Source organism: Muntiacus reevesi, chromosome 5, assembly GCF_963930625.1.
Source record: "Muntiacus reevesi chromosome 5, mMunRee1.1, whole genome shotgun sequence".
NCBI classification, from domain to species: domain Eukaryota; kingdom Metazoa; phylum Chordata; class Mammalia; order Artiodactyla; family Cervidae; genus Muntiacus; species Muntiacus reevesi.
In genome coordinates this window covers 97,910,624-97,936,562 of record NC_089253.1, presented here as the reverse complement: position 1 = coordinate 97,936,562, position 25,939 = coordinate 97,910,624, and the positions used below count along the sequence as shown (strand labels likewise).

General features: G+C 42.4%; 1 protein-coding gene and 1 non-coding gene across 2 annotated transcripts in view; both read left to right on the top strand.

Moving 5' to 3' along the window:
• DNAJC16 (DnaJ heat shock protein family (Hsp40) member C16) overlaps positions 1 to 25,939 on the top strand; it is a 37,781-nt gene that overhangs the window by 8,766 nt on the left and 3,076 nt on the right. The window contains exons 5-13 of the mRNA XM_065936039.1: positions 9,687 to 9,871; positions 12,051 to 12,155; positions 13,326 to 13,484; positions 20,345 to 20,475; positions 22,369 to 22,552; positions 23,947 to 24,129; positions 24,265 to 24,341; positions 25,353 to 25,433; positions 25,524 to 25,622. Coding sequence (XP_065792111.1) covers positions 9,687 to 9,871; positions 12,051 to 12,155; positions 13,326 to 13,484; positions 20,345 to 20,475; positions 22,369 to 22,552; positions 23,947 to 24,129; positions 24,265 to 24,341; positions 25,353 to 25,433; positions 25,524 to 25,622 — 1,204 coding nt within the window. The remainder of the gene's footprint in view (positions 1 to 9,686; positions 9,872 to 12,050; positions 12,156 to 13,325; positions 13,485 to 20,344; positions 20,476 to 22,368; positions 22,553 to 23,946; positions 24,130 to 24,264; positions 24,342 to 25,352; positions 25,434 to 25,523; positions 25,623 to 25,939) is intronic.
• On the top strand, positions 4,894 to 4,965 carry TRNAE-UUC (transfer RNA glutamic acid (anticodon UUC)). Its single transcript has one exon. It is a non-coding gene; the product is annotated as a tRNA-Glu (tRNA).

The window sequence follows — 25,939 nt, the reverse complement described above, 5'->3', positions numbered from 1 at the left end:
GAGGGCCTAATATAGAGGAGAAACTTAAAAATTATTGGTTGAACAGAGCAGCCCTCAGGTACCGGTCTTCATGCCGGTAGGTTATCCTTATGGTATTTGTGAGTTCACTGTGTGTATTAATTTGCTAGGGTGGCCATAACAAAATACCATAGACAGAGTGACTGAAACAGCAGAAATTTATTTTCCCATAGTTCTCAAGGTTAAAAGTTCAAGATCGAGGTGTCAGCAGGTTCGATATCTTGTGAAGCCTGTCTCATTGGCTTGGAGGTAGCCAGCTTCTCCCTGTGTGTTCACAGGGCCGTTTGGGTCTGGTATCTCATACTCTCTTTCTGTGACCCTGTGGTTAGTCACTCAGTCGTGTCCAACTCTTTGCAACCTCATGGACTGTAGCCCATCAGGCTCCTCTGTCCATGGGATTCTCCAGGCAAGAATACTGGAGTGGGTTACTAAGCCCTCCTCCAGGGGATCTTCCCAACCCAGGGATGGAGCTCAGGTCTCCCTCAAGCCCCATTTTAACTCAGTTACCCCTTTAAAGGCCCTGTCTCCAAATATAATCACACTCAGAAGTACTGGGGATTAGAGGGTCAACCTGTGCATTTTGGGGGCAAATAGCTCCACCTGTAACAAATAATATTCTAATTGTCATAGGTTACCACTCTCCGTCATAGATTAGCCTTTCTTTTGTTCAGAGATATCACTTAGCTCCAGGAAAATTTTAGTTATTCAGGGAGGGTATTTATTTTAATAACTTATAAAAATTGGAATTACTGAATCTATTTTATAGGCATTAGCAGGCCTACTTTTATTTATTTTTTTTATTTTTGGCTGCACAGTATGGCTTATGGGATCTTAGTTTCCCAACCAGGGATCGAACCCACAACCCCTGTATTGGAAACCCAGAGTCTTAACTACTGAAGCACCAGGGAAAGCCCAGATCTTTTTTTTTTCTAACATTTGTTTATTTGGCTGTGTTGGATCCTAATTGCAGTCTCGGGCTTTTCATTGCAGCACAGAGGCTCCAGAGCGTGTAAGCTCAGTAGCTGCCCTGCACAGTCTTAGTTGCTCCACGCCGTTTGAGATCTTAGTTCCCTGACCTGTGTCCCCTGCATTGGAAGGCAGATTCTTAACCACCAGGGAAGTCACTGGCACAGTGGTTCCCAGCCTATTTGGCACCAGGGACTGGTTTCGTAGCAGACAGTTTTTCCCATAGACTGAGAGGGGAGAAGAGAGGATGGTTTCAGGATGATTCAAGGGCATTACATTTATTGTGCACTTTATTTCTATTATTATTACATTGTGATATATAATGAAATAATCATATAACTCACCATAATGCAGAATCAGTGGGAACCCTGACCTTGTTTTCCTGCAACTGGATGATCCCATCTGGGGGGAGCGATTATAAATACAGATGAAGCTTTGCTTGCTTGCTCACCTCCTGCTGTGCGGCCTGGTTCCTGACACGCCACAAATCGGTACCAGTTCATGCCAGTCCATGGCCTGGGGATTGGGAACCCCTGCCCTAGCAGACCTATTCTTGAGTAACTAGAAAGGGGCTAACAACCAGAGGAGCTGAGAGGCCTGGGTTGCTCTGGAGAACATGCACCACTGAAACTCACCAGTTCATTTATTCTAAAACAGAACATTTCAACCTGCTGTTCAGAGGCACTCAGGTGCTCAGATATGCCATAATGCTTTCCTACAATGGGATTAAGAAGTTCTTAGAAGTTGAGGAACATGTGGGTTAGCACATGGTCTCACATGTGGTGGGCGGTCAGCAGATGTTTGCTGTGGTGCCTCATGAATAAATGAGGGACCCAGGTCAGCTGTCAGATTGGACAGCTTCTTCATCACACAACACAGTCACACTTTGTGCCACGTGGGATGATGCGCTGGAAACCATTTAACCTCCAGTCCAGGAGCTGACCTTAAGATCCCATAGCAGAACGTAGACACTGGACCATTGCATAATTTAGAATGGTAACGCATGTACACCAAGGTCAGATCAGAGCCAACAGGTGAACTTACACGACATGAGACTGCATAGCACAGTGGTCACGGTCATGACCACATGCCTCGGAGTCAGATGCACCAGTTTTCAGATCACAGATGTGTCATTTATAACACTTTGTGTCCTTGGACAGACTACTTAGCCTCAGTTTCTTCAGCCCTAAAATGGAGTTATAATGTCAAACCAACAGGATTGTTATGAATATTAAATGAGAAAAGCATATATTAAGTACCTGAAATATACTGAGTACCTAATAAATGAACTTTAGAGAATTTTTGATTAACGGAGTTTTCTGGTTTACCAGAGTTAAGTTTTTGAAAGCACCTATTTTGTAAATTCCTTTTAAAAAATCTTTTCTAAATGTTAGTTTTCTACAGCTCACAGACTATAAAGCACTGAGTTTTTCCTTATTTTTAGCTAAGTCTTGGAAAGATGATTAAAAGTTGTGTACTCAGTCACTTAATCATGTCCATCTCTTCATGACCCCATGAACTGCAGCCCACCAGGCTCCTCTGCCCATGGGATTTTCCAGGCAAGCATACTGGAGTGGGGTGCCATTTCCTCCTCTAGGGGATCTTCCCAACCCAGGGATTGAACCTGTGTCTCTTGCGTCTTCTGCAAGAGCAGGCTCAGATTCTTTACGACCAGTGCCACCTGACTGGACAGGAAGTGGAGGAGTAACATTCAGGCGTGAGGGAACCATGCAGGCAGGGAAACAGAGCCAGCAGGCTCGGGTGACTGAGTGCAGATGAGAGGGGAGAAAGCAGGAGGAGCAACCTGGGGTCAGGTGGTAAGAAGCCTTCAAGTCCAGGCCAAGGAAGCTGGCCTCTACTTTATAGTATGTAATAGGGCCAAGGATGGTCCTATCAGATCTGTGCTTTAGAAAGCTAACTGTTCAAGCTGCCTGAAGGACAAACTAAAGAAGGTGAGAATAAAGGCGGCAAGGTTACCAGTCCTGGCAAAGCAACAGCCATTGGCTTGAGCTCAGTCATCGGAACAGGTATCGGATATTTCAAGGGAAGGATCATAGAAGGACCTGGCACCTGGGGACCATTTGAATGTAATAACTGAGGAAAAGAGAGGAGGTCAAAATGGACTCTGCATTCTCACTTGAGTTACTGGGTGGGCAGAGGATACAGGAAAGAGTTGAATTGGGAGAAGTTGTTCTGAGTAATGATTGCGGTTTGGACTACCAAGTGTGATGACATGACACTAATAATATAAGCATAATAATCATAGCTTGTATTTATGGAAAGTTTACTGTATGCCAAGCACTAATGTAAGTGTCAACTCATAAACAACTCTGAGGAGGGTGCTGTTGTCATCTTTCTTTTGTAGAGACTTGGCTGATTTTGGTACCTTTTCCAAGGTCCCACAGTTGGTATATGGCAGAGCTGGGATTCAAACCCAGGGAGATTGGCTCTGTAATTCACGCAGTGAACATGATGCTCTACTGCTTTTCAGGATCCTTAAATCTGTGATGATTGAATGTCTTGCCATCTTTTGGGATTGTTGTGCTCTATAATCCTAATTAAAAATTAGAAAATTTTAAATCATGAAATTAAAAAACGCTTGCTTCTTGGAAGGAAGGCCACAACAAACAATAGATAGCATATTGAAAAGCAAAGACATCACTTTGCCGACAAAGGTCCGTATAGTCAAAAGCTATAATTTTTCCAGTAGTCATGTACAGATGTAAGAGTTGAAACATAAAGAAGGCCGAGCACCAGAGAATTGATGCTTTTGAATTGTGATACTGGAGAAGACTCCTGAGAGTTCTTTGGACAGCTTAGAGATCAAACAAGTCAATCCTAAAAGAAATCAACCCTGAATATTCATTGAAGGCTTAATGGTAAAACTAAAGCTCCAGTACTTTGGCCACCTGATGTGAAGAGCCAACTCATTTGAAAAGACCCTAATGTGGGGAAGGATTGAAGGCAAAAGAAAAAGGGGGTGGCAGAGGATAAGATGGTTTGACAGCATCACTGACTCAATGGACATGAATTGGGGCAAACTTCAGGAGATAGTGGAGGATAGCGTGCTATAGTCCACGGGTCGCAGAGATAGTGGAGGATAGCGTGCTATAGTCCACGGGTCGCAGAGTCAGACATGACTTAGCAACTGTATGACAAATAATCCTAATAAGTCAGGACTCAAAATGACAAGGATGGAAGAAGATGAATTTAGATTCATAGAAGTAATGTTTAAGAGTATTTAATGTGTTCCCACGCTTCACCTCCCAAGTCCCCTAGAAAGCAAGTTTTGACTAAATGTATTAGATCAGTTTAGTTTTCCTCTTTGGAACATTCAAAGTCGTTACAGATTCCTAACACTCAAGTTCCACTTGGTTATAGTTGGGTTATAATGAGATGAGATCCTAACAATATCCATGGCCACTCCCTGTCCAAGCAAGGCAGTGTTATCCTTTAAGACGGCTACCGCAGAAAATGTTTCTATTCTGAGGTGACAGAAAAAGCAGACAGTCTTAAAGATTAACTGTGGTCTAGGGAAGCCTGGACATTATCTCAAAATAACATAAAATGCCTGAATTGCAGTAAATGAAGGAAATGAAACAGTTCCACCCAGAGAAGAACTGTTGTAGCTATTTAGGTGGAATCTACAGTCATGTTGTTTGGTAATAACTAGTGTGCAAAAGCAGACCACGTTTATAGACAGCCATGTTGTGGAGGAGGGCCCAGAAATAGTCAGCTCTGCCCTTGACCTTGAGGAGCTTACTGTTACTGGGAAGAGAAAATAGTTACCCAGGAAATTCTCACCAGCCTCACACATGCAAGTACAGAATAGTACATTACTATAGGAATAAGTAGAAAATGATAAGGAATTAATTCTATGTTCTCATTTAAGACATTTGTCTTGGGAATTCCCTGGTGGTTTAGTGGTTAGGACTTGGCGCCTTCACTGCCAAGGCCCAGGTTCAATCCCTGGCCAGGGAACTAAGATCCTGCAAGCCACATGGCACAGCCAAAACAAAACCTGTTTTCTTAATGGACCAAGTACTATATTACACCAATAAGTCTTTTTGTTTGCTTGTTTTGTTTTTTAGCATTTTACTTATTTTGCATTGTGCTAAATACTTTGGATTGTCTCTATTCCCAGAGTAACCCAATGAAAGAGAGACTATGATTATGCCTATTTTACAGATGAGGAAAGTGAGGCTCAGGAAGGTTAAGGAACAAGTGAGGGTCACACTGTTCATAACCCACAGTGTTAAGGTATGGACCCAAAAGTCTAACCCCAGAGTTCAGTCTTAACCACTGTGCTACACTGCTCAGAAATAAGTAAAACCTAGTCCTCACACCCAGGAAGCGCACGTAAGAGACAGACCTGAATCACCGCAGCATACACAGTACCCCCTGGGAGGTGCCGACAGTTACCAGGGCGTCAAGGAAGTTGGGGTCTTGAAATCAGATGTCATTTTAGGGAAACCGAATTTGGATGATCATGCAGTATTTATCCACCATGAGACTTTTTATTTTAAAAGAAAGAATAATTTCTCCCTTTCAAGGAGTTATTCCTAAAAGTAGCTAAGTGTATGACAACTTCTTTTGTGTAGAAAAAGGGTCTGCTTAGATACTGGTTAAAGTTTATTTTTATTTTCTCCTACTGAAACTCCATGTTCTTGATTTTGTGTTATTTCACATCATTTTGCATCTTAGTAGTTTATTGACAGATTTGTATTTAGCCAGATTTGACAGTGTCGTGTTCTTCCAGTTGGCTCTGTACCATCCCTTTAGGCATATGGAAAAGTTGAAAGATGAATATCTGTATGCAAGAGAGAGGGAGGTGAGAGAATTTCCCTAAAAGATGGGATACATATTTAAGATGGCATAATAAAAGCAAATATAATTTGATGACTCAGAGTAGAGATCTTTAGTACTTTATGGAAAAAACACTCTCTTACAAACTCAGAAGGAGGAGAAAGTATTTATATTTTAATTCCCCAGGATCTGCAAATTAGCCAGAAACATCAATCCATAGAAAAACCAAATGGTTCTGGAAAAAAGTCACATATGCTTTGCCTTTCTTTTAAATTTGCAACTCAAATATGTCTCGAGATTGGGGTGTCCTTGTCATCCAGCCAGGTTATGCTGACTCAAGATAAGAATAGATGAGCTGTACTTCTGTTGGCCCAGCTGAGCTTGCTTTATGAACCCAGAACTTTGGAGTGTAGAGAGTTTGAAGGCAAGAGGAGGTGTCATAAAAATTGTGGTGTGCACTGTGATTCAGAGACCCTAAGTCACCACTGGTCATCACAGTCATTTCCCAGCCTGAATCTCAGGGAGAAAACAGTGCTGCTGACTTTTCTGACTCTTCCTTCCCAGCTTGGATGGGGAGTGAGGGAAGGATTAGGGTTTGGACTTCAGAGAATTTTGGAATTCCTGTTATATTCTTAAATATCTTTCCAGGAAGAAATATGCCACAACTTTAAATATCAAATGTGTATCATTCTTTATTCTATTCTAATTTATGTGATAATTAATCTATAGGAAAGAAGTAGCATTCTTCCAGAATTTAGAAATGTTAGAAATGATAATGTTAAGAATCGAAGTGCTTTTAGGAATGATCCAAAGAAATAGCCTTTATAGGCTGAGAAAGGCTACAATAAAGGTGATGTAGGTAATCCCAAGAACTCAGTGGTAATTTTAAGTAAGAGAAATGAAGCCGATCACTTGTATTCTGTTTTAACCAGAAAAAAGCTATATTGATGGGAGTATGGGAACATTGTGGGGAAGATGATATAAAGAGTGAGAGTGTGACATGGTTTATCCCACTCTACGTAAAGGAGAGAGTTTTGTGGAGGTTATAATTCCACTCACATGAGAGACAGTCTCTAGATCAGACTTCACATGGTCTAGATGAAATAATACTTGATAATAATAGTTATAATTAATTAGACACCTGCAATATTCCAGGCTCTGGGCTAGGTTCTTTTTTATATTGCTTTAGCCAAAAAGTTTATTTGGGTTTCCCATAACATCTTGTAGAAAAACCAAAGTGAACTGTTTGGCCAACCCAGTGTGTCATTTAATCCTCACAACAATTTGTCTTCATTATCCAAATATGGAAACTGAGACTCAGAGACATTAAATGACTTGCCTAAGATTGCACGCTTAATGGGTAGCAGAGCTGGGATTTGAATCTGGTTCTGACCTTGAATACTTTATTCATTTACTTGTTTTTAAAAAACTGAATGACTACTAAGTGGCAGGAACTATTCCAGATACTAAGGATTATAAAGCAGTAAACAAAATGCCCCAAGCCCCTAAGTTCATAGAGCTTATATTCTAGTGAAGAGACACAAAGAAACAAAATATACAATCTGTCAGCTGGTTGGTAGAGTATAATTAAAGAAAAAAAAAAAAAAAGGCTGGGCTCTAGGGAATGCCAGAGTGAGAGTCTTCAGTTTTAAATCAGGAAGCAATAAGACTTCCCTGGTGGTCCAGTGGTTAAGACTCTTTGCTTCCACTGCAGGGAACATGGATTTGATTCCTAGTTGGGAAACTAAGATCCCACATGCTTCACGATGCAGCCAAAAAAAAATTCAGCAGAAGAGGAAGATCTCACTGAGCAGGCATCCTGTAGGGGCTGAAAGAATGAGCTTCAGAAAAATCGGAGGGTAGAGTGGGGTGAACAGCAATCTCAAAAGATCTCTTCAGTTTCCTTTGCTCTCCCAGGACTGCTTGCATCTCCTGTCCTGATTCTGGGCCCACCAGCCACCGTTCTGATTACTGATTCTCGTCCCAAAGTCTGGTCGGGAGCCCCTCTGAATGGTTACTGGAAAGGCATATTCTCCAGAATCAGTTTAATATGGCGGTTTCTGGCCTATATAGCAGTCCCTGGTAAGGTTATTGGTGGTGAGTCCATCTCTAAGAATTTGATCCCTCCAGCATTCAGAACCGAGTGGTAGAACCTACTGGGGACAGGAAGCAACCAGGCTTTGCGGTCAGCTGCAGGTCAGCTTTGAACCACGGTTCAAATCTTGGTCCTACTGTACACTAACTGTGATTCCAGGAAGGTTTCCTCAGCCTCTCCAAGTGCCAGCTTGCTCATCCATGAAGATGACAATACTTACCACTCAGGGTTTGCTGGTGTGAACAGTGATAACATCTTTAAAGGTGTAGGCATGCTGCCTAACTTGGAAAGGGTTCAAGACATGCCAAGTAGGCTGAAGGGGATCCTGCATGTGGGGAGAGCAGTTTTCAACATGGGAGCCGCTCGGCCTCATTGAGAAGGACTTGCAGTTGGTGAAGGAGTCAGCTACTCAGATGTCCAGAGATGCGCCCTCCAGGCAGAAGGACCAGCCAGCGCTGAAGCCAAAGGCAAGAACCTGCCAGTGTGTTTCAAGAAGAGCAGAGATACTAGGTAGCTGGAGTAAGTGAGCATGAGGAGTGGGAGAGGAAGGAGGCCAACGGCCAAATCACAGAGGGTCTTGTCAGCCTTGGTGAAGACTTTTATTCTGAGTGAAATGGGGAGTCGGTGCCGGATTTGGGCAGAGGAGTGACATGATCTGTTGTTTATGTTTTAGAAGGGCCCATCTGGTCACCATACTGAGGACAGACAGTGTCGGGGGACAAGGAGAAACAAGACCCTGTTGAGGAGGTTATTAGAGCAGCTTGGGAGAGAGAGAAAAAGATGACTGAGAGACAGGGTACAGTGCAAGTAGAGAAAAACAGTTGAATTCCTACTGTATTTTGAAGACAGAACCAACTGGACTTGCTGACAGACTGGATGTGGGGTGTGAGAGATGAGAGGAGTCAAAGATGACTCTTAAGACAAAAGTCCTGAGTAATAGGAAGGAACCACCATCGATGGAAATGGTGTAAGCCTGGGTGGAACAGGTTTGAGAAAGAAGATGAGGGAAAAAAAAAGAAGATGAGGGGTTTGTTTTTGAAACTTAGAAGTCTGTTAGACATCCCAGGGAAAAAAGAATATTTACTGGCTATTAACATTCAATGTATCTCCAATGTTTAGCAAAGGATCTAGCCCTCCAAATATATTATTTGAATGAAAGACAAGAAAAGTTGCTCAAACATTAAATGAAATAGGTATCAGATGATCTCATTTTATTTTATGTGTATACAAACATGCATACACACATATTTATATAAGAAAAGATATAAACAGATACCAAAATATTAACAGTAGTTACATGGGATATGGCGAGTGATTTTTACCTCATCTCTCTCTTTGAGAATCTGTATGACATCTCTATAAAATAAAAGGGAGACATGCTCTGAAGAGTGAGAAGGCTGATTCTAGCTTATCAACAAATTATAGGGTTTTTTCAACCATTGCCAAGTCGATGAACCCTTGAATTGTTTACAGATGGTGTCCTTTATGAATAGGACCATTGTGAACAGGTTGTTCTTTTCTTTTGAAGTATTTCTTCTTGATCTACTCCCAAAATTAGAAACAACAGACTAAAAGATAAAAAGATTTGTAGCTCTTCTTAAACATTGCCAGATGGCTTTGCAGAAAAACTGAACCAATTTAGAATTCCAACAGTGAAGGGATGCTAGACAGTCTGTCGGGAAAGATAACCCCTCCTACTAAGTCAGGATTTCAGTTTCACACCACAAAATTACTTAGCAACGCTTTTTCACCTGCCACGGGGGCATAAAAGGCCTTCATGAAGATCTTTCATATTTTTCAGGTGTAGGAATTGGCGTGGTCCACGCTGGGTACGAGCGACGCCTAGCCCATCACCTGGGAGCGCACAGCACACCCTCGATCCTAGGAATCATAAATGGGAAGATCTCCTTCTTCCACAATGCAGTTGTCCGTGAGAACCTGCGGCAGTTTGTAGAGAGTCTGCTTCCAGGGAACTTGGTGGAGAAAGTAAGTATGTGACTTAGAGGTATTTTAAGAGCACCTAGGGTTGCTGACTGCTCTGAACTCAACCCGTGGTCATCCTCAGACCTGAGTTCATTTTGAGCGGGACAAGACACATATTAATTATTTGCTCAGACTAAATCATTTAAATGAAGTCTGCTAGAGACTGAGAATTGAAATAGGTGAAGTAGAGAGACTGAAAGGATTATCCCTGTTACAACCACTGGGAAGACTGATGCTGTCATAGGAAGTGAAGTCACTCAGTCGTGTCTGACTCTTTGCGAACCCATGGACTATAGTCTGCCTGGCTCCTCCATCCATGGGATTTCCCAGGCAAGAATACTGGAGTGGATTGGCATTTCCTTCTCCTTGGGATCTTTCTGTCCCAAGGATAGAACCCAGGTCTTCTGCATTGCAGGCAGACTTTTTACCATCTGAGCCACCAGGGAAGCTTCCCTTCCCTTCCTGTCACAGGAATCTGAGCCTAAAATGAGAGTGCATCTTATTTCCTCAACAAAAAGTTAGATCACAGCATAGAATGAAGAGTTTCTTTCCAGCTTCATTCATTTATTCATTTGAAGATACTTTTCTTAAGAGAGTATTCAAATTAAGTTCTATTTGGTTATATATTTAAGGATCCTAGCTATTGAAAGCACTAGATTCCATGAAATCAGATATTATTTTTGGAACTTTCAAAGCCCATATAATGCAACAGTATGAATAAATTTCACAAACAAAAGACTGAGCTAGAGAAGCTAGGCACAAGGAGTTCATACAAGTGAAACTATGATTTTTATATTTAAGAAGCATTTTTCCCTCAGTTTCTTAGGTTAGAACAGGATTCTTATTTTGCTTTACTTGAAAATGATTCATATGTATACCTGTGACTGATTCATGTCGATGTTTGGCAAAAGCAACAAAATTTTGTATAGCAATTATCCTTCAATTAAAAAATAAATAAAATTTTTAAAAAGAAAATGATTTTTTATTTAATAATGCCAAGAAGAGTTAAACACCCAGTTGTTTCCATCCTATTTTTACACAGTCTATCCAACCAGGATCATTAACCACAAAAGAAACATTTGTTGGAGTTAGCTTGAAATTGTCAGAGCACACTGTTGCCTCCTAAAACCATGACAGACTGTCTTGGTAGGTCCTCAGCCCTTTCCAAATACCTGTTGTATGTCGGGCACTAAGCTAAGTACTGAGGATACTTCTCAAGAAGCTCCCAATCTAATGGGTGACTATTCCATCTTGTGTGCAGCGTGTCCATTGTAGAGACTTGAGAAAGGCTTCCTGGCAGAAGTGACCCCTGTAGTGAGTTTGCTGGGTGAGGAAAGTGAAGTAAGGAACGCGTTCCAGGCAGACAGAGGTCTGGAACATGAGATAGCCTACTTTGTATGAAGTAGTCATTAGTGAGTGGAAGAGGACGGGCTAAAGCGGTTAATGGGGAAGGAGCAGGGGAATCTCGCCATGAGAGTCTCCATTAAAGAGACTTGGCCTGCAGGTGATAGAGCCATTGAAAGAGGCTGAGCAGTAGAGTGAAATGATCAGATTGAAGTTCTATATAGATCATTCTGGGAGCACAGTTGAAAGATAAACTTTGACCTATGATAAAAATTTTCTAGAAAGTAATTTACTCATGTTTTTGTTTTCTCAGGATTATTTTAAGGTATAAACAGGGAAGCACATAAGTATCAATTCAGACTAACACAACATTGGAAAGCAGTTATACTGTAATTAAAAAGCTTTTTTTAAAGTAGCAATTCAGATGGCAATGAATGAAATTATGTGATATATAGGTGGAGTGGGCCCACTTATTTTTATTTACGTCATTTTGAAAGAGCAATTATTTCATTGTCTTCTAATAAACTAAAAACTCACCTATAATTAAGCAAGCCAGCTTCAGAAGCTCAATTTTTAATGATATGGTCAGTAATAATTTCAGAAAGATTATGATTTCAGTCTGTAAGAGTTGGATCACATGAAAATATGAAACAATATCTCTGTTCTTTTAATTAATTTTCGTTAAATGAAGGCAAAAAGATTAGTTGCCTGCATTTTTTATTTTTTTACAAAACGGTCTTTTACACTTACTTGATTCTGTTTAATTATCTCCTGACTGGATTATAATGTAACTGTTAAGAATTAAATGTTGGAACTGACATCCTCTTTTCAATTCAAGGTTACAAACAAAAATTATGTCCGGTTCCTCTCTGGCTGGCAGCAGGAGAATAAGCCGCGTGTCCTCCTGTTTGACCAGATGCCCACCGTACCACTGCTCTACAAGGTACTCTAGGGGCCGGGTAGTGTTTCCTCTTACTTTGGTGATTCTCCTTTCTATAAGTAATAGCTCACTCCATGAGAAATGTTCGAAGACCAGAAATTTGCCTTAAAGCACCATACATTGAGGACCTGCTGATGCTATTACTGTGTTAGCACTTTCCACACACACAATAGCAGTTAATATTCAGAAGAACCCAGTGGTACATATGATCCCTATTTTATAGACCAGAATACTGAAGCTTATAGTGGTTGTATAACCTGCCCCAGGTCTCCCTGCAGTGGGTTGAATATCGACTCCCTTACAGCCTGATTCCAAACCTGCCCTCTGAATGATACTCTGCACTGTACTTGCACACCTCTGGTTATCACTGTGACAGGAGATGGGTGAGAAAAGTGCTTAACCATTGGCATGGTCACAGCCGTCTTACGTCCTTGGGGTACAAGTAGAGACGGGGATGGACCTAGAGTCTGTCATACAGAGTGAAGTAAGTCGGAAAGAGAAAAACAAAAATATAGCAATGCATATATGTGGATTCTAGAAAAATGATACAGATGAACCTAGTTCCAGGGCAGGAGTAGAGACGCAGACAGAGAGAATGGATGGGTGGACATAGCAGGGGAAGAGGAGAGTGAGATGAACTGGGAGATTAAGTCTGAGATAAATACACTACCATGTGTGAAACAGGTGGCTTGTGGGAGCCTGCTGTGCAGCACAGGGAACTCAGCTCAGTACTCTGTGATGACCTGGAGGGGTGGAATTGGGGGGCGGGGGGGGGCGGAGGGACGGCAGAGAGGGAGGAGATCATGTATACATATAGCTGATTCAGCCTGTTGTACAGCTGACAACATTATAAAGCAGTTATACTCCAGTTTAAAAAAATAAATAGTAGTTGGGGTACAGGTAATTCCTCAAACCTCTCACCCCCAGTACAGATCTCAGTAAGATGAATATCTTGCTCTATCTGAAAAACAGAGTTAATTGTTATTCAGCTTTGTTGATATGGTTTTTGCACCTAAAGGACCATAGAATTCCTACAAGAGTACAAGGGTGTTGCAGCCTGAGTGGGCCCATATAAGCTAGCATTCATCTCCACCCAATGATTAGAACAAGTCACACTTTATTTAGATGCTGTACTACCAATTTCATTTCTTCTTCTCTGTTACTCCCTAACAGTTGACTGCTTTTGCATACAAAGATTACTTGTCATTTGGATATGTGTATGTCGGTTTGAGAGGGGCAGAAGAGATGACAAGGCAATACAACGTCAATGTCTATACCCCCACCATCCTGATCTTTAAAGAACACATCCACAAGCCTGCAGATGTTATCCAGGTACGTGGGTGTCACCTTGTTTCAAGGTGGCCCTCCCGTTTTCTCTCAAGATGTCACACACAAATAAATAGCAAAATGGAGCAGAGTAGGAGAGGAGAAGAAACTAGTTTTAATCTCTTCCTTCAGGGACTTCCCTGGCAGTCCAGTGGTTAAGACTCTGAGCTTCCACTGCAAGGGGCACAGGTCTGACCCCTAGTCAGGGAACTAAGATCCCACATGCCTTGTGGTGCAGCCTAAATAAATAAAGTAAAGCTTTCAAAAATCTCAGACCTGTCTGTTGTATGTCAGACAATATGCTAACTACTGAGGATGCTTCTCAAGCAGCTCTCAATCTAATGGGTGACTGTTTCCTTCATAGAAGGAAATTCTTAAAGTCATAGAGTTTAAAAATGAGTTTTTTAAAAAATATGATTTGGTACTATTTTGCTTACAAAGATAAACTTTTTTTTTTTTTTTTTTGCGGGGCCGCCCTGCGGCGCGCCCCCGGACTCTCGTCCGCGCCACGCCTCTCCCCACGCCCCCCGTCCCAGCCCGCGGGGCGAGGGCCCGCGGCGGGGAAAGCGCAGGAGAGCGCAGCACCCCGAGGCCGGGAGGCGCCGTCAGGGGCGCCCCCCTCTTCTCCCTCCCTCTCTCTCCTCGGCCCGCTCCCCCCACCGGCTCCGTGGAGGATGGCGGCCCCTCGACCGCCCCGGGGAGAGGCAGAGCCCGCGGAGGGAAAAGAGTGAGCGAGGGTGGCACGGACCACCACAACGCCCCGGGCCGCCAGCGGGCGGCCGGCCGGCCGGAGCGACAAACCCTTGTGTCGAGGGCTGACTTTCAATAGATCACAGCGAGGGAGCTGCTCTGCTACATACGAAACCCCGACCCAGAAGCAGGTCGTCTACGAATGGTTTAGCACCATGATGGAAAGTAGAATGGCGGTGGCCAGAAGTTGGAGGAAGAAGAAATAGGGAGTTAGTGTGTAAGGGGCACAGTTTCAGTTTGGGAAGGTGATAAAGTTCTGGAGATGGATGGCGGATGATGGTTGCAGAGCAGTGTGAATGGTTAATGCCGAAGAATCATACACTTAAAAATGGTTAAAATGGTAATTTTATGTACTCCGTAACCACAAAGAACAATAAATAATAGTCATCTTTGACCTCTAAAAAGCTCCTATTTTAAAAAATCAATAATCTTATTCTAAAACAAGTTATAAAAATAATTTTAAGGCTTCAGTATAAAACAGTAATTGAAAAAAAAAAAAAAGAACAGTAATTGAAAGGAATAAGAAAAAAATACTCTTTCATTTCATCCCATTAATCCCTTGGAAGTTTTTAGTTTTATAATTTGATATTCAAAAGTGGGTAGGTATTGAATCACGAGGAGAGCTTTTAAAAAGACTTTCATTGTACTGAGATCTTGTAGGTGAGTAAAAGTTATTTGATCTTGCTCAAAAAATATATACATTAAAATCACTGAGAAAAAAAATGTATACAGTAACTCAAAGAACATACAGTGAATATTTATCTGATCTTAAGATAGGAAAGGGCTAAAAGTGCTGGGAAAAATTGTAATGGAAAAATCTTAATAACTTGATTATAAGCTGTACATTTTAAAGAAAGAAAATTTTTTTATTAAACAATAAGGGAAGTATTTACAACCAATATAAAAGGGATTTTATCTTTCATTTCTGATGAGCTTCTTCTAATCAAAGAAATCAACCCCAAACTTCTTGAGAATAACCACTTAATGAGTACAGAGTTTTCTTTTGGGATGATGGAAATGTTTGTAACTAGATAGAGGTGACGGTTACACAACACTGTGAATGTACTAAAATGCCACTGAGTTATACACTAAAATATTAATTTCATGTTATGTTACTCTTATCCCAATTTAAATTTTCCCTCCAAAATGGGTGAAGCTGATGAACAAAATCCTGAGAAAGGATTTAAGTTACTAATAAACACTTTGGTTTTTTTTAAAGTATTTATTTATTTATTTGGCTGTGCTGGGTCTTCATTGCAGCATGCAGGATCTTTAGTTGCAACTTTAGTGTGGGATCTATATTCCCTGAGCAGGGATCAAACCCAGGTCCCCTGCATTCGGAACGTGGAATCTCAGCCACTGGATCACCAAGGAGATCTCAATAAACACTTTAAAAAAGTAAATCTCACTAATAATCAGAGAAAAGCAATTTACATTTCCTTCCCTCATCAAATTGTTAATGATTTTTAAAGTAAAAATATTCAGTAGAGTTGAAGGTACAGAGAAATTGGCACTTCTGTTCCTTGCCTTGCTGGAAGAAGCTTCAGAAATTCTCAGGGGAAAAAAAAGTTTTCAGAAAAGTGATTGGGTGATAAAATATCAACTTCCTAGCAAAACAGCACTCCTGAGTACCTGCTGTGTGCCAAACACTGCTGGTGTGTTTGAGGGTGTGCTGAGGGTGTGTGTGTGCTGAGGGTGCAGCCCTGAACAAAATCAGCAGAATTCCCTGTCCCGGGTTCTAGTGGGGCCAACAATCATTATGACACACTCTGTCATGGTGTGTTATATAGTGATGTGTGCTAAGGAAAAAATAAAACAGGGGAGAGGAGTGCAGGGTATTAGGGGAAAGGGCTCACATTTTTAAGGTGGACCAGCCAAGAAGGACCTCACTCATTAAGGTGGCACTTGAGTAAAGAACTGAGGGAGATGAGATTACCTTTTAGGACTCTATCCTAAAGGAATAGGAACTCAGGCAAAGAATTACATACAGAGATGTTAAATATCATTCATAATACCAAAACTGAGGGGGAAATATAAACATCCAACCATAGGGTAATTATTGATACCTCCCAGATGTGCATGCTCAGTCATTCAGTTGTGTGTGACTCTGCAACCCCATGGACTGTAGTCCACCAGCCTCCTCTGCCCATAGAACTTTCCAGGCAAAAATACTATAGTGGGTTGCCATTTCCTTCTCCAGGGTATGTTCCTGACCCAGGTATTGAACCCCAGTCTCTTGCTGCTCCTGCATTGGCAAGCAGATTCTTTACCACTAAGCCAGCTGGGAAGCCCCACATCCCAAATAGGGACTATTATGTAGCCATTTAAAACAATAGTTTGCTTGGACTTCTTTGGTGGTCCAGTGGTTAAGAATTCATCTCTCAATGCAAAGGTCACAGGTTCAATCCCTAGTCAGGGAACTTAGGATTCCACGTGCCACAGAGCAAGTAAACCTAGGTACTCAGGAGCCCTTGAGACACAACTAGAGTCCATGTGCCCCAACAAAAGATCCTGTGGGAGGCAACCAAGATCTAATGAGCCGAAATAAATGAATAAATAAAAATTTTTTTAATAAAAGTTAAATAAAAAATAAAATGGCAATTTGAGAATAATTAATGATGGGGATAATTTTCATAACATAATGTTAGTGAGCAAGCAGCATGCAAAATTGTATATGCCATTTATAATACTCTGCTCTCAATTTTGTAAAGTGAGTATTATTTCAGTATTTGGGTTTCCAGAAATCCCTATAATGAACACATATTTTTTAATGTTACTTTTTAAAAATCAACAAGAGCCCTTTGATACTTTCTTTTATAAAAGGCTAGAGTGAAAAGAAAGAGATATTCTATAAAAATCCTTTATTTCATTCATTCAGTACATTCATTGCCTGCTTGCTGAGCACTAATACAAAACAACTCTGACATCCGGAGTTAGTCTTTGTCCTGAGTCTTTATCGGACTCAGAGTCGGGAGGAGAAAGACCTAGAGGCAGTTTTCATCCACTGTAGTAGGTGTCTCCCTTAGATGCTGGTGAACTCTGGGTGCCATGTGAAGGAGGAAAGTTACTTGAGACTATGAGACTAAGGTAAGGAACCAGATAGGGAAAATGGATAGTAAGGAAAGAAGAGCAGGTTTAAAAAGAAGACAATGAGTTCAATTGTGGACATAAGAATTAGAACTACTGTTTCGCACTTGATAATATACATGTTTCAATGCTATTCTCTCAGATCATCCCACCCTCCCCTTCTCCCACAGAGTCCAAAAGATTCCATCCAGAGGGATGGGATGGGGAGGGAGGTGGGAGGGGGGAATCAGGATGGGGAACACATGTAAATCCATGGCTGATTCATGTCAGTGTATGGCAAAAACCACTACAATATTGTAAAGTAATTAGCCTCCAAAAATAAATGAAAAAAAATTTTTTTAATTAAAAAAAATAAAAAGAATTAAAACTACCTGTGAGCTCTTTGGCAGTCCAGTGGCTAAGACTTTGCACTCCCAATGCAGGGCACCTAGCTTCGATCCCTGATGTGGGAACTAGTTCCCGAATGCTATAAGTAAAGATCCCGCATGCCGCAGCAAAGATAGAAGAGCCCATGTGCCACAACTAAGACCCAGTGCAGCCAAATAAATAGATAAATAGTTTTAAAAAGGAAAGAGAGAAAGAACTGCCTTTAGGAAATCTAAGGGGAGGTGTGCCTCCTTAGATTTCCTAAGGAGGCGGGGATCTAGATCTGAGGAAAGGCAGAAGGTGATCTCCCAGGCATCCTATGTTCTGTAAGGAGAGGAGGAAGCCAAGGACGAAACTCTGGACAACAACCAGCAAATAAAAAAGGGGGTGCTTGACAGCCGCTAAGCAGGAACCAAGAGAGAGAGTCAGGAAGCAAGCAAACACCAGTTGTAGAAGAGAGGAAAGAAGGTCATCTCAATCCAAGATTAATCTATAAGATTTCCTAAATTGCTTTTTAGTAATAGCCATGTACCCTTGAGAATTGTTATTTACTTATTCCCTGGGGAAAATTATAAATCAAATACATTAATAAAATTACCAGAACAATGGATGCCTTACCAATTTGCTCTTTTATTTTGAATAATCTTATTTATTTTCATTTATGCATTTTTGGCTGCTGCTCTGCGTCTTCACTATGGTGGCTTCTCTTGTTGCAGAGCACAGGTTCTAGAGCACACAGGCTTCAGTACTTACGGTGTGGGGACTCACGGCATGTAGAATCTTCCCAAATCAGGAATTGAACCCATGTCCCCGCATTGGTAGGTGGATTCCTAACCACTGGACCACTGGAAAGTCCCCAGTTTGCTCTTTATGAATATAAAAATGCATCCTTAACATAAACCAAGTCCTTGCAATGACGAGAAGCTTAGTGTAACACTGGTAGCACCAGTGGTTTCTCTTGGCTCTGGGTAATTTGTTTTTATTTGCTGTATCATGTATGGCCACATGAGAATAGGTTTTATTCATGCTTCTGTTGATGGACATGTGAATATTTGCATCATGAAATGAGATGGGATGTGTCCTCCCTTCTTCCCTTCTCAGAAAGACTTTACAGAAGATTGGATTGTCTTCCTTCAGAGTTTGGTCAAAACCACCTACAAAGCCATCTCAGTCTGATTTGTGTTTAAGGAAATATTTTTGACTACTGACTCATCTTCTTTAATGGTTATAGAACTGTTTTCTGTTTTTTTCAAGTATTGTTTTATTTTTCCTAGAGATTTTTCTGTTTCACCTAAATTTTCAAATTTAAATATATATATAATATACATATATATGTGTACACTTTTTTTTTAGTTTTGGCAACATGGGTAGTGATTCCTCTGCATCATCCTTGGTAATGGTTACCTGTGCTTTCTCTCTTTATTTTCATGACTGGTTTTACCAGAGGTTTGTCAATTTTATTAGCTCCTCCAAAGAATGAATGTTGGTTTGTCCTTATATTTTTATTTTGTTTTATTGATTTCTATTTTCATCTTTATTTCCTTCTTTCTACTTTTGCATTTTTGCTGTAACTTCGTGATAGGGATATCTAGTTCATTAATTTCTTTTCTGTTATATTCATTTTTTAATATTTATTTGTTTTATTGTTTGGTCTTCATTGCGGCAGGTGGAATTTTTCACTGTGGCTCCCAGACTCCAGAGCACATTGGCTCTGTAGTTTGCAGCACATGGGCTCAGTTGATGGGCCCCAAGGGCTTAGTTGCCCCACAGCATGTGCGATCTTAGTGCCCCGACCAGGGATCGAACCCACGTCCCCTGCATTGGGAGGCAGGTTCTTAACTACTGGACCACCAGGGAGGTTCCCAGTTGTCCCCTGGAGTAGGAAATGGCAACAGTGGAACATTCTACTGTTTTTGCCTGGAAAATACCACTGGACAGAGGAGCCAGACAGGCTACTACAGTCCATGGAGCTGCAAAGAGTTGGACAAGAGTGAGCAACTGAGCACACACACTCTCCAAATACTCCTTTATCTGCATCCCAAAGCTTTGATAAATAATATTTTCACTGATCACTCCAAATTCAAACTATTTTCTTACATCTGATATGCTCTCTTCTCAGATCAAGAAGTTACTCAGAGTTTCTTAATTTCTAAGCATAAAGTGATTTTCTGGTTCATATCTTGTGTTGATGTCTTGATTAATTGTGGTCAGAGAACCTGCTACATATAATTTCAGTTCTTTGAAATATGTGAAAATTAGTAATAACAAAATGGTCATCATACAGTTCTGTAGTCCATCTTTTATACGCAATAACATTGCTACTTTGAAGTTTATTTTTAATTGCTCAGTTTACTATAAATCTCAAATGGAAGTAAATTTGCCTAAAATTTCAAAATTATTGACTTTTTCAATCTGCCAGCATAAAACAGTCTACAAAAGTTCCCCAAGCACTTGATTTTTCCTTTGACCTGAAATAGTTGCATCATTGCTTTTAGCCCCACATTGTTGGAAAAATACCACATGTTTATTTGTTCAAACAGGTCTAACTTTCTTGGTTTTATTGCTTTAGCCGGGCTCAGCCATATTTTTATTAAACTATAAGTGAAGCCCATTCTCAGTGAGAAAACTGAGTAAGAATCAACTGTCTCTTGGTTTTTCTCCAGGCCCGAGGTATGAAGAGACAGGTCATTGATGACTTTATCACCCAAAACAAGTATCTATTGGCAGCCAGGCTCACCAGCCAGAAGTTGTTCCATGAACTCTGCCCCGTGAAACGGTCTCACCGACAGCGGAAGTAAGGACTGAAGGCCTTGCCCCTGCTCATCATGTCATATGTTACTGAAAGGCAGTTAAACATTGACCCTGGGACAGTCAGAATCTATGCTTCATGCTGCAAATAGATGAACATAGATGAACAGCTATGATAGTAGAGGGGTATGTCAGTCCAGGGCACCTTAGGACCAAATGATTGGCTGTGCCAGAGAAGATCCCCCTGAGAGCTGAGCCCTAAAGAGTGAGTAGGTTCTGCCAGGTGTCAGGGACAGCCTGTGAAGCTTGGTGAAGCAGTGTGAAGTGGGAGAAAGCTGCTGTTTCTCCCAGAGTGTCCCACACAGGGCAAACGTCTGCAGGTCTAGGAGAGGAGCCAGGTAAATGACCGAACAGTAGGGCAGCGAGGGTGCTGAGGAAATGGTAAAATAATTAGCTGGGCATGGCATGGCATGGCTGAGGCATCCTCATTCATACAGAGCATCTGAAAAGTCTGGAAAGACAGGGAAAACACTTCTTATGGCTCTTTCAGATTAAGGAGCCGGTGCCTTTAAATTTAGGGCTCTTTCATCTGGATATGAAAGGAATAATTTTGATCACATTATTTGAAAATACAACTAAAATACTGTTTAAAATAGGAAACATTCCCTATATTTCCAGACTTTTCAGATTCCTATATAGACTAAGAGAAGAAACACTTTACTTAAATATAAGGAAGATGTTCCTGGACTTTGAGGATTATTATTTATACAGTCTTCAAAAAGTATCCCAGTCCACACACTCCCCCCCTTTGTTTCCACCAGCACCCTAGCCAGGCCAGTGTCGCCTCTCACCGAGGCCACCGTGTTAGCTTCCTACCTGCCTCTGCCTCCACTCCACTCCCACCCCCTCAGTCAGTTCTCCCCGTCAGCCAGTGATCATCCTCCTCACACTGAATTGGATCGAGTCCCCCTCCGTCTCTGGGTCTTTGCACTTGCAATGCTCTTGACCTCGAGCACTCTGACCTCACTTCCTCTTGTGGCACCTCATTCGGATCTCTGCTCCAGCGTCACCTTCCCAGATGACATTTCCCTGACCAGACTGTCTGATGGAGCATGACTCCCAGCCCACCCTGCACTCTTTCCCCTTCACTTTTTTTTTCCTGTAACACTCAGCACTACTTGTCATGATCTACCTGCCTATCTATCTATCTGTTTTTTTGTTTGCCCTCCCCACTGGAATGTAAGTTCCACAAGGGCAAGAATGGGGCTTCCCAGGTGGCTCAGAAGTGAAGAATTCGCCTGCTAAAGCAGGAGACACGGTTTGATCCCTCGATTGGAAAAATCCCCTGGAGGAAGAAATGGCAACCCACTCTGGTAATCTTGCCTGGGAAATACCGTGGACAGAGGAGCCTGGTGGGCTACAGTCCATGGAATCACAAAGAGTCAGACTCAACTGAGTGACTGAACATAAGGGCAAGAATGTTGTTTGTCTTACCTGGCATCTAGTGAGTGCTCAGTAGTATCAAATGCCTGATTTGAATGATTAGATGAATTTGCCATTGGAACCACGGCAAAGTAAGCTCTTCAGAATGAGGCCCAGTGGCCCTGGCCTGAGACAGGGTTAACCAGCCCTGCCTGAAGTAGAAGAACTAGAACAGGTGCCTTCTGCAAGGCCCTTCTGCATCATTGGTTCAGTGACTGTTGCCTTCAAGGGCATTTCCAAATGTTGTGAAGTTTCATGTGGGGAGAGCATCAGCAGTTTGGACAGAAGCAGGTCCTTAATGCCTTGAAAATCTTATCTCATTGGTGACCCTCATGCAGCTTTGGTTTCTAAAACATGCTGGTTCTCCCTGTGAATGACTTCTCCTCTCCTTCACTTTCCCTTGCCATTCAGGGCCTCGGGGATTAGTTACATAGTCTTTTCTTTTGTTGACGTGCAGGTACTGTGTGGTTTTACTGACCGCTGAGGCTACCAAGTTGAGCAAACCCTTTGAGGCGTTCCTGTCCTTTGCCCTGGCAAACACACAGGACACCGTGAGGTTCGTGCATGTCTACAGCAATCGGCAGCAGGAATTTGCCAGCACCTTACTGCCAGACAGTGACACGTTTCAAGGAAAATCAGCGGTGAGTCGTGGGTTCTCTCCTGGTCCCAAGCTCTTCACAAGCATGTGGCACTTAATTCCATGTTCTCCTTCCTCAAGGGTTTTGCATATAGATTCTGGGGAATCCAGAAATCTCTGAAGCATGTTTTGTTTTATTTCTTTCTGAGTGCTTGGAAACCATTTGACCTGTTTTTGCCCTGTCCTGTGGCATGTGGGATCTTAGTTCCCCAGCCAGGGATCAGACCTGTGCCCACTGCATTGGAAGCACAGAGTCTTAGCCACGGGGCTACCAGGGAAGTCCCTGAAAGCACTCTTAAACTAGTCTTTTACCCTGCTGATTTCACCTCCTGACTTTTCAACCTTGGACCTTCACAAAAGGCATCTTTCCTCTGGGTAAAGATTAAAGAGCATCCCCAGTCCTTTTCACCTGTATTTCCCCTGTGCAGGTCAAGTCTTACAGTATCTAGTTTGTAGAATCTCCCTTAGGCAACCATTAATATGTTTTTCAGTGTCTCCCTCCTGTACTTCTGCCTCTTTTATTTCATCCTAATTGACCTTACCCTTCCTTTCCTCCTTTGTCATCACTCTCCACAGAAGCATGAAATTCTTTGTCATTTTCATCATCTTGGTAATCATGGGAAGTGAAAGTCGCTCAGTCATGTCCAACTCTTTGTGAGAGTCCATGGGACTATACAGTCCATGGGATTCTCTAGGCCAGAATACTGGAGTGGGTACCCTTTCCCTTCTGCAGGCGATCTTCCCAACCCAGGGATTGAACCCAGGCCTCCCGCATTGCAGGCAGATTCTTTATCAACTGAGCCACAAAGGACGCCCAAGAATAGTAGAGTGGGTAGCCTATCCCTTCTCCAGTGGATCTTCCCGACCCAGGAACTGAACCGGGGTCTCCTGCCTTGCAGGCAGAATCTTTAGCAACTAAACTGATTTTCATGGGAAAATCTCTGAAAAAAACCAAAGGCTTGCTTTATTATAACATTAAGTCAGGGACCTCACTGGTGGTCCAGTGACTAAGACTCTGTGCTCCCAGTGCAGTGAGCCCAAGTTTGATCCCTGGTCAGGGAACTGGATCCCACAAGCCACAACTAAGGGTTCACATGCCGCAACTAAGACCCAGCAGAGCCAAATAAATAAATGTTTTTTAAAAAAAAAGGAGAAGTTACAGAACAAAACCTATTGAGAAGAAAGAGCTTTAACTTTTAACAAAGCTTTGAAAAGTCACCATAAAACTAATTTCTTTTGTCAGAAAAATGGAAATCTCTTGCAGATATAGTATACTCATTCATATCTGTACTTGAGCTTCACTAGACCCTTTTTTTCCATTGTCTCTGGAAAAAAAAACAACAGTAGTTTCCTATTCTCTTGAGAATTCTAATGGGTTTTCGCCTCTTTTTCTCCCAGGTGTCTATCTTAGAAAGGCGCAACACGGCAGGGCGGGTGGTGTATAAAACCCTGGAGGATCCCTGGACTGGGAGTGAGAGTGATAAATTCATCCTTTTGGGTTATCTAGACCAACTGCGGAAAGACCCCGCTCTTCTGTCATCGGAAGCTGTGCTCCCCGACTTGACCGATGAACTCGCCCCTGTAAGCACACGGCCCAGGCGAGTGGGTGCCAGGCAGGGCTCCCGAGCTCCCGGAGCTGCAGTGCCCTGTCGGGGATGGGGGGCTTCTCTCTCTGGGGCTTGGGGTCCAGTCCTGACCCCTTTTCTCCCTCCACAGATTTTTCTTCTTCGGTGGCTCTACTCTGCTTCTGACTACATCTCAGACTGCTGGGATAGTGTATTTCACAACAACTGGTAGGAATATTGCCAGATTGAATTTCTCTTGCTGTTACTTAAGCAGAACTGCTGTTTTTCATTTGAAAAAAGGTTCACTCTTCTTTGATTTCAGTGTAGACTCCGTCTGGGCAGGTGGAAGAATGTTTCCATATTTTCAACGACTATTCCCCTTTCTCTCTCTTTTGGTAACTTCCCTTCTGTAATATTTGCTGGTTTGACCCTTTCCCATAGGTTGGGAAAGAAAGGATCACACCAGCTGCCCTTGCAGATAGCAGAGCCTGGGATGCGCTCCTCACCAGAGCCCTTTGGTGCCCAGCACAGGGCTGACGCACATGTAGTCCAAGGAATCGAGACACGAACGAACCAGTGAATTAATCAGAGAGGGCAAGGGCACTCCCATCACCCCCTCCCCAATGAGACCACGAGCTCCTGAGGACAGACCACGTCCCACTCATGTCTGTGCTTCCTGGCCACCAGCCCAGCTCCCAAAAAACAGCAGGCCTTTGATGGGTGTCTACGGCTGAATAAAATTTCAGAACACCTAGAGGAGATCTTAGAGAAGTCAACTTTCTTCTCCCTACTTTACCCCTCTGGGCCACATCTGAATTAGTCTGACCAAAAAAAAAAAAAGATCAAAATGAAAGAAGTAATTCCACAGACTTTGTAGTCAACTCGCATTACCCTTGATGTCAGAATGTTCCTACATGTTCACAGCTTAAATCCTTTGTTACCCCTCTTGTCATTTCCTTCTGCAGAATCCATTCAGCAGAGCCTGAGGCACAGCGTCAAACTTTGTAAATAGGTGATCTGTGAATTAGACACTGAGGGAAAAAAATCTCTACTTTGACCACTACTGCAAAAAAAATCCTCTATTTGTATGAAATTAGAAAGTGTTTCTTGATGTGAAAGCTTTTTGGTTTGGGGTCATGTAGCGGTTTTTTGAGCCAGGGAGAAGAAACCTGAAACTATTAACTGACACGTCACAGCGGCCCGCGTAGCACTGACCAGAGCTTGTGAACTTCATTTCAGGCGGGAAATGATGCCCCTTCTGTCCCTGGTTTTCTCTGCCCTCTTCATCCTCTTTGGCACTGTCATCGTTCAAGCTTTCAGGTAAGACCCCCCGTGCTCCTCAGTGCTGCGTCTGTAGGGTGAGGCCTACACTTCCTCGGCTGTTTTTCTGTAAAATCTCTTTTTCTTCAGTGACTCAAATGAGGAGCGAGAGTCCAGCCCTCCAGATAAAGAGGAAGCCCGTGAGAAGACAGGGAAGGCTGAGCCAAGCTTCACCAAGGAGCCCAGCAGGTTGTTCTCACCAGATGCCAGCCCCTCCTCCTCAGCAGCAGCCCTACAGGCCGCAGAGGCTGATAAAGCAGGATCCGAGTGTCTAGCACAGCTAAGAACTCTGGCTCTGTTCCTTGTGTGAGATGTGGATTTAGGGAAGAATTACCACTAATGACGGCTTCCTAGGTGGCTCATTGGTAAAGAGTCCACCTGCCAGTGCAGGAGACTTGCACTTAATCCCTGGGTCAGGAAGATCCTCTGGAGGAGGAAGTGGCAACCCACTCCAGTATTCTTGCCTGGGAAGTCTCGTGGACAGAGGAGCCTGGCAGGCTTTAGTC